The 16,101-nt window shown below is 38.6% G+C and overlaps 1 protein-coding gene across 1 annotated transcript in view; it reads left to right on the top strand.

The window, feature by feature from the left end:
- Positions 1-16,042, top strand: part of EPB41L5 (erythrocyte membrane protein band 4.1 like 5) — a 75,626-nt gene extending 59,584 nt beyond the window's left edge. The window contains exons 18-26 of the mRNA XM_039319359.1: positions 107-201; positions 3,742-3,870; positions 5,845-5,906; positions 7,239-7,352; positions 8,606-8,699; positions 9,824-9,901; positions 10,096-10,134; positions 11,047-11,177; positions 12,354-16,042. Coding sequence (XP_039175293.1) covers positions 107-201; positions 3,742-3,870; positions 5,845-5,906; positions 7,239-7,352; positions 8,606-8,699; positions 9,824-9,901; positions 10,096-10,134; positions 11,047-11,177; positions 12,354-12,408 — 797 coding nt within the window. The 3' untranslated portion in view covers positions 12,409-16,042. The remainder of the gene's footprint in view (positions 1-106; positions 202-3,741; positions 3,871-5,844; positions 5,907-7,238; positions 7,353-8,605; positions 8,700-9,823; positions 9,902-10,095; positions 10,135-11,046; positions 11,178-12,353) is intronic.
- The last annotated feature ends 59 nt before the right edge of the window (positions 16,043-16,101 follow it).

The raw sequence follows: 16,101 nt of genomic DNA, 5'->3' as shown, positions 1-16,101 counted from the left end.
CTATTCTTACTGTGAAAGCAATGTCAGGATGAAATGCCAACAGTTTTTAGAGCTTTATGTCAATCTGGGGTACTGTATGTCCAGTTTCTTTCTTCCTCTCTTCTAGTTGATGAACCATCCCTGAAACTGAAAGACCTGGAAGCCGAGTTCACTCCCGTATTGGTTTCCCAGTCCAATATAAACATAAATGTCAGCAAGCAGGTATTGCATACTTTCTCTTCCCAGAAATATGGGCGGGTCAGGGTTTTTGTATATATTTGCTGTTTCCCATAATGTTTTTTTTTTTCATGCGAGATAAAAACTGCTATGTTTTGCAGCTTAGTGACTATGTTTGATAGATTGAAAGTCTACAAGATTGGCAGTGCCAAGCTCGTGAAGGGTATGCTGGCACAGAAGGGAGCAATTAGTTTTTAATTAGATAGGCATTCCAATCCCTTTTGTTTCTGGAATGCAGGGAATGATAAAAGCTTGGCTTCACTATATTTTCCATGTCTTTAGGAAGATGTAATATTCTGTATCTATATCAGCATCTCTTCTAAAGGACATTCTGTAATGAGCAGTAGGTGGAAAAATTTGTTTGAAAGAACAAGCTTAAGCTATATTGGCATGCAGAAAGTTGGAGAAGCACATCGAAAAAAGTCTTTCGGGACCACCACAAGAGAGTCAAGGACAGTTTTTCTTGCGTGTCAGAAGTTTAGCTAATTTCTAAAAGCTTTCAGTATAAAAGATTAAAATTCTACTTCTCGTTGTATTCCTAAAACGCAATACTCTAATATACAGTAATTAAGGAATCTGAGCTTATCTCAGCAATCATACTGTTTATAAGTAAGTATAAGAATGAGACTGTGGATGAGGCCAGACAACTGCATGATACACTTTCTCTGGATGCACCTCAAGGCATCCTTGGTCCTGCGCTTAAGTGCTGTGACAGTCAGCTAAAGTAGGATTAATGCCCTTGGCTAAAATAAACACTAGGCAGTTTTGGGGAGGGAGATCTGACCTGACATGTGCTTTTCTCCTTAGAAAAAATAATTACCTAAGAAAAATACTGCTTCCTGTCATTTGAGACAAGTATATATTTATTGTGAGATGAGATAGTTCACCTTGCTGAGTTAGCTCTATTAAGTGATGGCAATCTCTAAAGGAAAAGGCCTTATAAGACATTAAATATGTGCTTCAAGCACTGAATTATGATATATGAATCCATAATTAACAAGTATTCATTCATTTGATTATAAAAGCAGGAGGATAAATTTTGAAAACTAAACAAAATAAATAAGTAATGGGAGCATAACTTTTTTTTTCTCCTTTCTGCCCAACCTTGCTTAAGTAGTGATGAAAACAGATTTGGAGTGAAACTTAAATCAGTGTTGTTGAGGAAGATTCAGATGGAGAATAATTAAAAATCTTAATTCTGTTTCTTTCAGGACAAAAAATTTATATAAGAATTAATTTCAGCCATATAATATAGCAATGAATACAGGAAAGAATTATATTTTACATATGAATGCTGAATAGACAACTTGGAAAATATCTTTCTGGGATATACATTGATATGCTGAAACTTGATTTAATCAATCCTGCCCGATGCACAGTTTGAATTTTCAAACATTTGCATATTATTTTCACTGGATGTCATCAGAAGTTCAAATTCTTCGGATTTAGTGCTTCATTTGAATTATCTATTAGCAGACTGCCAATATGAAAAAAATAGTTGCCTCTCCCTAATCAGTCAAGATGTTAATTAGGGCCAGTTATGTAAACATTTCAGTAAACAATCAGAACCAATATAGGCCAACCCTATTCTACATAAATTTCACAAATGTTGGCTCTCATCATCACAGTGAGATTCTTACCACACAGTTTTATGGCATGTCATGCCCCTTTCCAAATATAATTATGAAGAACTCCATTAAAAACCATTGATATTAATTAGGAAAAGTTACAAAATGATTTCTAAATGCTAAGGGGCTTTAACAGTCCACAAGCAAAATTATATTCTTGCAATGCTAAGATTTATAATAGTGAAGGTTCCAAGCAGTACTTTATCTGTCAAAATCGCTCAAAAGTTATGATATAAAAATAATTCAGGAAATCGCCCCCCCAAAAATCAGAACAATCTGCAGATCTCTCTCAATATAGCTAAGGTATTAGATAAAAATCAATTCCTGAGAAAGTAGCAAGATGGAAGCCATTGCTCATTAAGAAGAACGCTGATGCTCATCCCAACCCACCTAGATCACATTCTGCATTCCAGGGGGAACATTCTATGGACAGTGGAACTTCTTATCCTATGCCTGGTGGAACCCAACACACATTTTGCAATAAAGAATCTTTATACCAGTGCTTGGGCATGGAGGTGGCAGTGTCATCTTTTGGAAATGTTTTGCTGCTTTAGGAAAAAAAGATAAATTCTACTTTGAATTGGAATTCTACAAGCTATTTGTGCTGAAACTGAAGTTCAAATTGGCCATACACCAAGACTGTGTTCCCAAGCATACCAAAAAACTGTAGGAGAATGGATGTAGAATACATTTAATAGTATGGATTAGCCAACTCAAAGTCTAGACCTAAATCCCATAGAGATACTATAAAAGGATCCCAATGAGGAGTTAATGCTATAAAAACCTCAAATGTTACTAAGTAGAAGTTGTTGACCATGGAATTATGGGCCATAATTCCTGAGGTGAGGCAGTGATCAGTAATTTACAGAACAGATTTGGCTGAAGTTAATTACACCTAAAGGCAATTCAACCAATTACTGAATATTAAGGGTTGTTCACAATGGCATTGAATGACTTGGTAAACATAAACAAACACTCAATTCAGATGTTGTTTATTCACTCAGGCTGTCTTTTTCACTAAGGCCTATAGCTACACAAATTGAGTAAATAAGTAAAATGAAGTTTTGATAACATAGACTGTGAAGTATATGGAAAAATTTAGAAAATCCAAAAGAGGCTGTCCCAAAGATGCTTTTTCATGAGGCAACTGGACTTCCTTGTTTTTCTTTGAGGGCATTTCGCTTCTCATCCAAGAAGCTTCTTGGATGAGAAGCGAAACGTCTTCAAATTAAAACAAGAAAGTCCAGTTGTCTTGTAAAAAAGCATCTTTGGGACAACTGTGACCTAGATGACTGAGAATCTCCATAGACCAAAAGGGGCTGAGTACATTGCCTATAGAACTGCGTAGCAGATAAGTACAGCTATAAATTAGTCCTGTTTTGTAAGCATTTTGAGTATGTTCCACCTGCGTTAAGTTTCTTAGCCATAGCACTTGTCTAGTTTATATATATATATATATATATATATCCAATTCAAAAGTTAAGAAATATTATTTGCTTATCTAGTATTTTTGTGCTAGATATGAATTGAAAGAAAAACATTCCTTATTTTATAGGAAGCTGTTATCTTCATTAAAAACTGAGATATTACCTATAAAATTAGATACCAAAATTCTTTAGTTAGTGGGGAAAAGAGCCACACATAGATATCTTACTCTGTTAATGCACACAATGGCTTGGTCTTATCTCCTTAGTATAGTTAGTGTTCTGGAATAGTTTTAGTGCTAATCATCCTATATTTCACATGGAAATTCGTAATAAGGCAGAGTCCTGGCCCAAAGCATATGTAATACATATATTTATGTGCTGGTTGTGGAAGCTGTATTAATTCTTTTCATGTGTTGACTGTTCGCCTAATGAGGAGTGCTGTTTATGAATGTAGTTTTGTTTATTTCTAGGAGGAAGTTGTGAAATTGACAGATAAATGCCTGAACAATGTAATTGAGAGCCCTGTGAACACCTCTATGAGGTCGCCTCCGGACATTAAAAGTAATATTTTGAAGGCCCAGGTGGAGGCAGGGCACAAAGTAAGAATTTTGCTTCGGTAGTGATGCTTTTTAATATAGAAAACTAACATCAATTTTCTGTTATACTTTGAGTCAGTATTGATACTTGGTTTATCATTAGTAAGATAATTTAAACACCTGTGCAGAGCCTGTTCATAATCTTCTAACCCCTACAGATGTGTTGATAGAAGTCCTCTCCCTCCATCTATTCTACATGATTAAGTGTCTTCTCAGTACATGGGAGAAGGATGTGTTACACTGCTGGAGGCTTAAGTAGATCTGAGAGTATGGCTGAAGAGAATGGTTGGATGGGGTCATAGCATTTTTTTTTCTGTTGAATTCTCAGAAATAGAAGTTAGAGGAGAGGCATCTTATCATCCAGATCTAAGGAAGGAGGCCTGTGCTAGAGAAAAATTGCCACCGGTATATTCAGCCTTGTCTCTGAAACATTCCAAGGCTTGCTGAAAAGAGTCTTAACACCGTTTGCCATGGCCAACTCACCCTGGCCAACTCAGTGTCAGATAACCTGCCCAGGACAACTCAAAGCAGCCAGCTTGATGCAGGACAACTTGACGCGAGACATTTCAACGCGAGATAAACGTACTCTGATCCACCACTGTTTCTTTGACATTAGTTTATTTTTTTACCATTCTCATTTCATTTTCTCCCTCCTTTAACATCTTTTCGTTAATGATTCCATTCCATCATTTTTTTTCAACATTTCATTGATAATATCTCGCATTGAGTCATCCCACTGAGAGTTTTCCGTGGTGAGTTGGTTGAGGTAAGCCAGCCGCAGTGAGTTCTCCCATTCCATACTGAAAAAAAGCAAGAAACAGCCGGGCTCGGCCAATTTCTCTAGTTTTAATTTATTGCTATAGAGCAGTGGTGGCAAACCCATGGTACGGGTGCCAGAGGTGGCACTCAGAGCCCTCTCTGTGGGCACACGCACCGTCGCCCCAGTCCTAGGCCTTCAGCTGGGTTTTATAAAACCTTTTCGCTTTAGGCCTCCGCCGCCATATGCAAAAAAAAAAAAAGTTTCCATCAGTCAATTTCAACTTCTTGCGGGAAAAAAAAGATCTTGCAAAGTTGGAATTGATTGAATGAACTTTTTAGTCCCACCCAGTCTGCCATTACCACTGCAGCCACACCCACCAATTGGCCATGCCCACCCAATTGGCAACACCCAGCCAATAGGCCACACCCATCCGGCACTCGACGATGCATAAGTGGGTTTTGGGTTGCAGTTTGGGCACTCAGTCTCTAAAAGGTTCGCCATCACTGCTATAGAGTAAAGAAAGAGGTTGCTGTTTCTTATCCCAATGTCTACCACCTAAACCAGTGGTTCTCAACCTTTTTATATGGCGACCCCGGTCATAAGCAGGCGGCGCGCATGCGCGGGGGCGCCCCCTGCACGGCGCACATGCGCGACGGCGCCCCCTGCGCCGGCTGACGAAAAAAATGGCGAATCACGTTTGGCGACCCCCGTGAAATGGTCGTTCGACCCCAAATGGGGTCGTGACCCACAGGTTGAGAACCGCTGACCTAGACACTGGAGGCATCATAATCAGTCTTCTATTATCCAGAACATTCTCCATCCAGACACAATGAGAACAGAAAACCTGGATACACGTTACAGTCTGCAGTGGTATAATGCATATATTCTAGATAGACAGTATTTAATATTTATTTATTATGTATACGTAGGGGTGTGGGTCTATTCATATGTTGTATATAGTATGTTTTAGCTGTGTGTTATGTTTGTGTTTCACTTTGAGAGCGGGCAACTAAATTTCATTTTTGATGTGTGCCGTTGTGCCCACAGTAAAAAAAATGACAATAAAAGTTATCTTATCTTATAAGAAGTGGCAGAGAAGGGCACTTCTGTTATGTTAGGCTCCATTGCCTTTGATCTGTCAGGAAAAAAATGGGTTTTAGATTATATCCTCAATAAAATTAATGTTTTGAGATGTAATTGTGTTTGTTTTCTTTTAGGTAGTGAGAGAGGGAAATGTATCTTGCAGTAAGAACAACAATGTTCAAGAAACAGCTGGAAGGTATCAATATGGAGCTTGAAATGTGCTGAAGATTTCTGCTCTGTGGTGTGAGCAGGTTCCTATACCCACTTAATAATGGAAGAAATCACTTGTAACAAAGTTTTGTAAAACTGATATTAGTGGTTTTTAAAATGCCTGCAGGATAATATTTCTGACAACATTATTAATCCAACTCACATTGTTGTGGTTTAGTCTTGTTTCTGCTTAGTCCTTTAAAAGGAGGCCTTGTGTCTTATTCAGTTGAGATTCTAGAAAACTGAATATTCCTATCCAGCCAGAAAACAAATTCATTGGGACACATTACTCTGTTGTTCAAGAAGGTTTGATGGTAAATTCCCATGCCTTGCACCCCCTTCTTGGGCATTTTTCTATCAGAAGTTGGAAAAAAATAGTCTCAGAATATAGAGATATGGCATACCGATAGTCCTTGGGTTACATGCATTCATTCAGTGACTGTTCAGAGTTACAGTGGTGCTGAAACAATGGACCTATGAAGTTCAGGCCAGCCCACATTTATGATCAGCACTCCGCGGCCTCCACTGCTGCACTCCCACCTTTGGCACTTACCTGTGCTCCTTAACACATGCTTGGGCACTCACCTCCTCCACCCTGTGTTCCCTAGTACCTGTCCCATAGTACCCACCCTCACACTTGCAGCTGTCACTCAAGTTGCAACTGGAACAGCCAGGATTACATTGCTAAGCACAGGGGTGTCAAACTGCCAGCCCGTGGGCTGGTTTCATCATACCGAAGCCGCGCCCACCCCATTGCTGGCAATGCAAAAAGGGTCATGATATGTCGCGACATGTCACGTGACGTGGCGAGTTGGACACCCATGGCTAAGCGTTAGAAATTCCAGTCCCGATTGCCCTTGTAACTCAAGAGCTACTGATATAACTCCCTACATCCTTTTTCATTTTAATAAAGCTGTGATTAAAGTTGATGTGTGTGTATGAAAGAGAGAGAGAGAGAGCACTAAAAGATGCAAATCTAAATCTCTCCAATCGTAATGCTGCACTCCTAAGCACTACTTCGAGAGCTGTGTGGCATCACACACCTTCTCCTTGTATTGACGTCTGGCAGAAAAACACAAAAACATGAGGCAAATGTGCTTACCCAGTTGCCGTTTTCCTTGATTATTAGCTTTCCTTTTTCTTGCCTCAATACTGATATTCATGATGACAAAACATTTCCAGGAAATGGTTTGCATTAAGAGAGTTCCAAACTGCTTTGTTTTTTTTTTTTTTTTTTTTAATGATGAAAGAATGTTCTTGGCAACAATGGAAAAGACCTCAATTGTTACATTTTTTTTTTGGGCTCTGCGTGATTTAGAAGCGTTCTTCCATCAGGAAAGGAGAAAAACAGCCCCCTGAGAACCCTCAGTCCTGTATGCCAGGAACCACGAGAGGGACTAAAAGTGATCCCAGTCACCAATGCTTTCATTCTGTAAGTCCTCTTGTGGGAATTGGAGGAGGGGGGTGTTATTCCCACCGGAAAATGGGAATGCATGAAAATTTGGGACACAATAATCGAAGAATAGCATATGGAGCACTTGAAGGGCTCACTTGGTTAATTCTGATAATTTCAGTCAAGTTAGGGGTTCTGCTTTTCTTTGGGAAACCAAACAGCCAGACTTTTGGCCTAGTTTCGCTCTCAACATGAGTAGGGGATGTGTGCCCCTCTACTGAATATTGCTTCTTGTTGAATTGGCAAAAGAAAGACCCCTTCCTGAACCTTTGTTTTTCCAATTAGTAAAATGAAGTTACATATAAGTGAATGTTCACAGTTGGCAGGAGCAGGATCAAGATACGCTCTAACATGAGAATGAAATGCAATTCCAGAATAATTTAAAAACATTTATTGGTTATATGAATTTATATGAATCAGCTCTTTACTTTTGGAATAGTAGGCTAGTAGTTAGTCTGTTGGACTTCCTTGTAGCAGAAGTGCTTTCTGTCACTCTGCTAGAGAGTTGGCTGTTTATTTGTATATTGTTTATTCCTTCTACTTGATCACTGAAAGCATGGAGATTAGTGGAATCACGGATTCTGGCAAGGATGTGCCAATTGAACCCTAAACTAAGCAAGTTCCCCTATCACCATACTGTGCCTGGGGGGGGGGGAGTCTATGACGGGGTAGGCAACCTTGCTCTTTTATGACTCGTGGACTTCAACTCCCAGAATTCCTGAGCCAGCATGGCTCAGCTTGGAAACCTCTCCCTTTCTCCTCAGCATGGCTGGCTCAAGAATTCTGGGAGTTGAAGTCCACGAGTCATAAAAGAGCCACGGTTGCCTACCCCTGGTCTATGACATTTTGCTGCAGGACAACTCGCTAATATCAAAGAAATGGTGGAATGGAATCATTAAAGAAAGGATGCAAAAGGAGAGACAGAATGAAATGTGAATGGCAAAAGTTAAAATATTTTTTTTATTTATTTTAAATAATTAGGTAGAATTTTTAAATTGTCCTGCAGTGAGTTAGCCCACGGCGAGCTGGCTGTGGCCAGTTGTCCCATTCCCATCTCAGGGGCAGAGTATGGCTTAGCAGGAAGACAAACTATTTGGACCGAAGCTGCTGAGGTCAGCAGGTCATATGGCATTGATTTCAGAGGCTGCCATTGCCTCCAGGAAGGAATTGCAAATGACAGCAGTTCCTTCACCCATGCTCTGTTTCATGGATGGTCTGTTTACATCTTCCAGGAATGAATTCAAGGAGAATACTACTGCCCCTGACTCCAACGATTGTGCGAATCCTACTGATCTGGCTCCTAGAGTAGAGGATGTTCTTATAAAGGTATGTTACATCTTTGTGGGGAGCAGTGTGGGTCTTTAGAAGCGTAAGATGAGAAATCCCAGGCAAATAGCTTGTATTAAACAGAGCAGTGATTTAAAACTTGGTTCCTGGGATACATTCCCGGGACAGAATAATATTTAGAGTTTAATATTAAAAATGAGTTGTGCAACCTCTGAGTGTGTCCCTGTCTCCCAATTTTGCACGCAGGCACAGGGGGGATTATGAAAATGGTAAATGAGATCTTGGCAAATGAGATCTTTTTCACTATCAAGAGAAGGAAAAAAGGCTAGGGAAGGGAAGAAAAGTCCTCCTTGTCTCCAATCTAGACAGATTCCACTCTTTCCAATATAAAGGCTCTTAAAGATTATCCCAAATATAAATATATGGTCTTCCCTTCGTTAAACCATAATTTGGTATTATGTATAGAACCTTTAGATTGTGAGAAAAAATGTTGGAATTGGCAATAAAAACCTGATGTTATATTAAAATATTAATTAAAGTCATAAACTATTAATCAGTTTAGAATGGTGAGAAGCACAGTAGGAGGAGGAAGCCATTCGTATGAATTTATATTACAAGCAAATCCTGTTTTTAAAGGCATTTTACAACGATTGAACTGCCAGTTACTTTATAAAATTGTGGGGGGAAATATAGAAAAACTGTTTTTACATGTAATTTAAGGCCACCAATGTGTGTTTTCTGTGTTAAAAAGACTCAAGAACCAGTTTGGTGTAGCGATTAAGGAGTGGAGACCGGAGCATCATGAGTTCTAACCCTCCCTTAACCACAGGATCAATTCACTCTTTCTCAGCCCAACCCACCTCACAGGGTGGTTGTCCTAGGGACAATAGGAGGAGGAAGTCAATTATATACTGCCTTAAATTGTACAGAATAAAAGTGGGTTATAAATCTAATAAATAAATGAGTGAATGCATGGCTTCAGTTCCTACTGTGACTCTATCAGAGACTAAAATGTGTATGGTAAAGTGAAACAAAATGCCATTGGGCAGCACTCCTAAACATCAGTCACAAGCTTGCGGCTTTTTCCAACATGGATGAAACCTTACAAAGCATTCTGCAACTTTCTCTGTGATGGAGCGTAACTTAACTATTCCATTTTTCAGAGCTCCTCCGAGAGCATGGAGATTTTGTTGACATCACAGACGAAGAATTTAATTGACTTCACAGAAGCCACGCCTCAGGTAAGAGTAAAAAATTAAAATGTAGCTGTTTCATTGTATAATTTAAAAATGTAATTAGTACTTCCATTGTCTCTACCTAACTCTTTTTTTACTTTCAGTAAAGCTTGTGTCATGATCAGTTTAGTTGATATGACACTTGGCCAATAAGGTTATAGTACAATATTATGAGTTTTGTATGTTTCTTTTACTTTTAGGTATCTTCACCAATAATTGCGCCCAGGTGGCTGGTGCCAGTAAGTTATTGAATAATCCTCACAAACAATTAATTTTCATATTCTTATGTCCATGTCTTATTATTAGTAACAGTCATTCCAACTGTTGTTAAAAGTGGCACAAATTAGTATTGATTTATATAGTTTCGAAAAATCTGTCATTTCTATTGCATGGTGGATAGTAAACGTTTTCAGCTTTATCAAACATTCGAACTGCCACCTAGAAGTGGTCCTTAATTCTTCTGAAAAAGGCAGGACTTCCCCCTCTATTCTCCAGTCAAGTTCCTTCCTTGTGGTTATGATTGAAAATTATTCCCCTTACTAATCCAGAATTGTTTGGAGGATCTGTATATTCTGACCTGTTTCCAGGCTACTTTCTCCCTTAAAGAGTGATTGAAGATGACCAGTTCAAGGGCTACATCATGCTTTGCACTATACTTCCAAAGCTACACTCCAAATGTATAACTAGGTGTCACCCTAATTTGGGAGGTTTTTAATGGGTATGGTAAGTCTTTTTGAGATTCAAGAACTCATTTTGCTCCTTCCCTAACCATCTCTCAAAACTGAAAATGATGCTAAAACGTTTGATGCTGCGTATTTTGGATGCCATATTTCACTCCCAGAAAATCCCCTTCTGATGTGTCCTACCTGTTAACGGTTTTTCTAAATTTTATCTTGGCCATTATCCCAATGCAGATTGGTCATTGTCCCAACCATTGTATCTCACCAATCAGAAAGAAAAGCTGCGAAGGAGAAGGTAGCCTGAAGGAAAGAATTCAGGGGCAAGGGATAAATTGAGCATTTATTTCACATATCAATCCTTTTCTGCTGTGGCATTTGCAACAACTTTGATAGACATGTACATTTGCTGACACATATCAAAACGACTGTACTTAAATCACCTTTCTGACTTTCCTTTGGTTTTCTTTATAGAGTGGACTGACTTCAAATGGACCTCTGGGGAACGATGTTGCCTTATCTCTTAAGACAACTAAAACAAACACTGAAGCCCCATTGGTTACTGACTCATCACCTCCATTGTACCCCTCTGAAATCACACCCAGGTAAGGATTTTCTTTTTGTGAAATTAAAACAACCCTCCCTTCCCCTGCCTGTTATCTTCCACATGTTCCAGCCAGCTGGTTGTTGTGGGAAGACAAGTCTACAACGCTTAAGAGCACACCAGTTTGAGGAACAGTAGAATGCTGAAGGAATTGTACAAGTTCTAGATTATGGTATAACTTCTGTCCATATCTTATATAATTTCTACAAAACAATACTTACTGGATTCTTACTAATCCAGTTCTTCTGTTAGGGGTTGTGAACACTATACTATGTTGCAATTCCCAAGCAGTCTGTTAAGTCTACCAAGTTTCACTAGTAATTTTCTGGTCGTCTTTGTGACTCAAGTTTAGCAATGTTCATCACTTTACAGAAAATATCTGATGTTCCATTTACAGTGAGTAATTTCATTAAGATGTTTTTAAAGGTGGGATGTCATTGGGGATATGATACAAAGAGCTCCCTGTTCATAAGTACCCTTTAAACTGTACTTCCTCTGTGTATCATAAACTCACATTACAGTGTTTTTGAAAGGTAATGTGAATATTGGATGACCTTGTGTAGCTGCAGGGTTGAGGCTTAAGGATGAAAGGCTAGAGATACCCAACCAACCCTTACTCCAAGACCACCCATCCAGCATTTGCCTTGGTTGCCCTCCTGCACAGAGGTTGGAGGAGAACTTTTGCTCTTTTCCACCCCACCAATGCAGGCATGTAGCTTTCTTGATTCGTTTCCCTCCTGCCAGAGAATTGATTGCATTTCCCCCCAAAATATTGTCCACCTGGAGTAGGTTGTGGATATCTCCTTTGGTTACATCAGGGGTAGTCAACCTTGGCTCTTTTATGACTCTTGGACTTCCAATTCCCAGAATTCCTGAGCCAGCTAAGCTAAGCTGGCTCAGGAATTCTGGGAATTGAAGTCCACGAGTCATAAAAGAGCCAAGGTTGACTACCCCTGGGTTACATGATGAGATAAGCATCCCTCAGGGAGATTCTGCTTAAAACCTATAGCTCCTTCCCAGACAGGGAATTCTAGATGACATCACAACTTGTTTGGAATTGTTTGCTTTCCACTTGACCATTAAGTTAACATCAGTCAGTATGATTCCAAAATGGGCTTTCTGTTCATCATCCACCCAAGATTATGTATGTATATATATATATATTTTTTCTTTTCAGTCCGGTTACTGAAGATACTACACAGCAGAAATGTTTACTCACCACTGAACTCTGAGCTTCAACAAATCTCATTTCCTAGTATATTTAGTGAGCCGCTGCAAAGGACTTACCTGAAATTAAGCCATGTTCATGCCATGGTTAACAAAGAATGGTTGCTTTACAGTAAATCCTTCAACTGGAACTAAGAGTGTGATTATAGCACACAGAGCTGCTGGGAAACCTGAGTATCTTTTGCAAAATATATGGGAACAAATTCTGAGATGTCATGAAATCCACAGGGTTTTCATCTACCATAATGCTTTTGCTAGAGAATTCCTTGCTGTTTTATAGGTGTAAATGAAAATGCTCACAGGGATAAGCTGTTTTTTTTCTCACTTAAACCCAATAATGGGGAAGCTGGTGGTGACTGTAAAAGAAAATGGCATTTTACAGTACTTTTTTGTGGCTATCTCTTTTTATCTTCTTCTGTATTATCTAGCAAACGTTCTTGACTTTAATCTTAAGAGTCTACACTTTTGCTAACAATATATGGAAGTGAAAATGTAGCACCTTGATTGCAATTTATTCTGCTGGCAAATGCTCTCACGAGGAAAGAAACAATGTTTTATTAAACATGTCAAGGCTACTATTAGCCTTGGATGAAAGACTTTCACATTTTGTTCCATTCAGTCACTAAAATATTTGCAGGGTGTAGAGAGCACATCTAGTATGGAGTCCTTGGTGCTCTCTGAGCTTGGTTGTTTTCTTGCAGACATTTGTTCTCTTGCCCTGTCGGTGTTGGTGGGACTGGTCTTTGTGGTTTCTTGATTAGGCTGTTGTTTGCTATTAGCTTGTTTCTCTGAGGTGGTAGTTCCTGGACTGGGGTTTTTCTTTATTTCTTCATTGTTAGTCTGGTGTTAATTTCTGATCATCTGTGTATTAATTGCTGGCGAGGAGCTGTTTTAGTCTTTAGGTTTCTTTTTTTGACTTTTTGATTGTCTTTTTTGGCAGGATAAGACCCTAATAAATAAAAAGAGAGCAAAACCTTCTGCTTTCTAGCACTGATGTGGTTATCTAGTTTGGTAATGAAATGTCTGCAAGAAAACAACCAAGCTCAGAGAAGCACCAAGGAACCCACCATTCACCCCACCGCTCAGCCCTGAGCTACAGATATTCTTCTCTTCTATCAGTGAACCTAGTTTCTGCCAGATTAGCTGGAAGGGCTAGTCTTCTTCGGGCTTTCCACTAGCTATTTTTTGGACAGTTCTAAGGTTTGTGCAGAAATAATCTGAGGCTTTCAAAATGTGTACAGTTAGAATTTACTGTCTTTTTTGTGTGCTCCATTCTGTACCTTTCCTCAAGTCTACAATAATCTTGTAGTTCGAATGTTTTTTGTGCATGACTGGAAAATTAAAATTCAAAATATACTAACATTGTGCTAACTTTCCTATGTTAGACAAGTAGCTATTTATACATCGGATTCCTTCCTTTTTGCCCACTAAACTGCTGATTGAACAAGTTTGAACTAAACCTATATTCTGTTACAAACTCAGGAGGAAAAAACTTAAGTGAATCCTGAGTTTAATTTATGCTTGGAATTTTTGAAAACAGAAAACAAAAAGTACTCTTGGGCTTGGGCAGAAGATTTATTCCTATGGGTCAGCTATCAAACTCATCCTGCATCTTCTGTCCCTTTTCAAACTAAGCAAGAAAATTGTACAACATCTTAATTCTGTTTCTTCCAAAACGGCTCTGCTTGCTGTGCATTAAGCTATTTCTCCATCTGTTTCTGATGGAAAACCTGTCAGAATTTAAGCAAGAAAGCAAAGAAACCTGAGTGCATGAATTTTTTGGATGAGCTGTGAAAGGAAAAGCAAAAGGCCTCCGTCAAAAGCTTCTTTCATAGTGGAAGTGATGTTAAAAATGCAAACAGAGTGTACATCACTTCACTATACATACTCTCTTTCACAGCTGGTTGCCGCTTGTGAAATAACACAAGCTACTTTGCTTTGATCTGCAATACTGTTTTAAGCAATTGCTCCATAAAATATAATGGTAACCAGAGTGGGGGAGAGGGAGGGGATACTGAGGCAAATAATTTAGTATCAATAACCATAGGACATATCCTGATTTCCAGAACTCAGGAGGCATGGCTTTTGAAATAGCTTAGGTAACATTTAATTGGCTATTGATTTCTCAGACATTTCCCTGAGCCAAGGTAAACCCAATGCTCTTATGAACCTTGCCAATATTTTTACAAGGGATGAGAATATTTAGGATGACACTTAGCTCCTGATGTAGAGATGAATAGAGGTTGGAGAACATGGTACTGTTTGACTATTATGCAGAAAGTTAGCTTTGCTATCTTGAATTGTCTGGATAATCCTAACCACTTGCTGTATGCTGACCTTTTCTTAAATAATAATAATAATAATCCAACAGCTGTTGTCATTTTATTTTACTGACCTATTTTACCACAGCTGTGACAAAAACGAAAGAAATTAAGTTGGGAATTGCTCTTACATTACAGTATCACTGCCTTGTTTGGCAATATATTTACTGACTTGATCCTTACTCATTTAACTGACAGAATTTTCCAAAACACATAACCTATTTTCATTTTTTTTTTTTTTTTAAAAAAAAAAGGAAACTGTAATGTGGTATGGAAAACGGAATACTATTATTATTGGCACCACATTTATCTGTGGGTAAAGTCTTCTTGGCAGATATGTACAAAGACATGAAATTACAGCTATCACACAAAGAACTAAAAGCCTTTCATCAATAGAGCACCCTCCACTGCAGGCTTCAGGTCTCTAATGGGGCATCTGGAAACTGCCTTAGCATCTCTTGTGATTGATTAAAATGGACCAAAACAGCAGATTCTTTTGCTTTGACTAATGAATGCAAAATTGCAATTTGCGTTTATTTACTGTTCACTCTCAAGCTGTCCACAGATGCTTAAGTTAGTTTGTATTTTTAACAACAATCCTGTTTGACTCCTAAAGCCTTTCTTCCAGCTTACAGTAAGGTAATTATGAAGTTATTCCTACGAATACAATTTGCCTGCAACATGCATAAAGCCGAAAGTCATTCAGATTTGTCTGTATTTCTTCACATGTCACACGTTACAGTACTTGTGTCTCTGGAAAAAGATGCCTCAAGTGGAACACACCTTGTTGTTCCACCTTGTTGCTCCATAACTAAAGTTTCTGTGATTATTGAGGCGGAACAGTTTGACTTCTCTTATTAACGCTAATCATTAACATTCCTCTTGGAGCAAAATGGTCACCCATTCTCTGTGAAACAGAATGCATGTGGAGTGACTACAGAGCATTCTGCCATAACATTCCTAATGTGATTAATGTTTTGATTACAGATTCCTTTGTTTTCACATGTTCTCCCTTAATTGGACAAACTTACTATGAAGTATGTAAGAACTACTATTTTGATTTTTTTAAAGAAAAAACTCAGACTAACAACTGTATTTGTATCTTTTTAAATGATGTAGTTGCTCAAAGTATAACTTATTTTTTTAAGTATTTGTGCGTGCGTGTGTGTGTGTGTAATAAGTAATGCCAGATGTAAAAATTATGCTAGAATGATTGCGCTAAACACTGTATAAGGGAACAACAACTGTGATTTGTAGACCACTTGGAATCAGTCGGAAAGTTGTAGCTTATTTCTAAATACAACACAATTGTACAAAATGTCTGCTTAAGTGTTTTTCTTCTAGCAGAACAATGCGCTAGCATTAGGGACTGCTGAT

The sequence above is a fragment of the Crotalus tigris genome, unplaced genomic scaffold (genome assembly GCF_016545835.1).
Source record: "Crotalus tigris isolate CLP2741 ecotype Arizona unplaced genomic scaffold, ASM1654583v1 scf7180000023579.1091882, whole genome shotgun sequence".
In the NCBI taxonomy this organism is placed as follows: Eukaryota; Metazoa; Chordata; class Lepidosauria; order Squamata; family Viperidae; genus Crotalus; species Crotalus tigris.
Note: the sequence above shows the minus strand (reverse complement) of the source record. Positions and strands in the feature narration are given on the sequence as shown.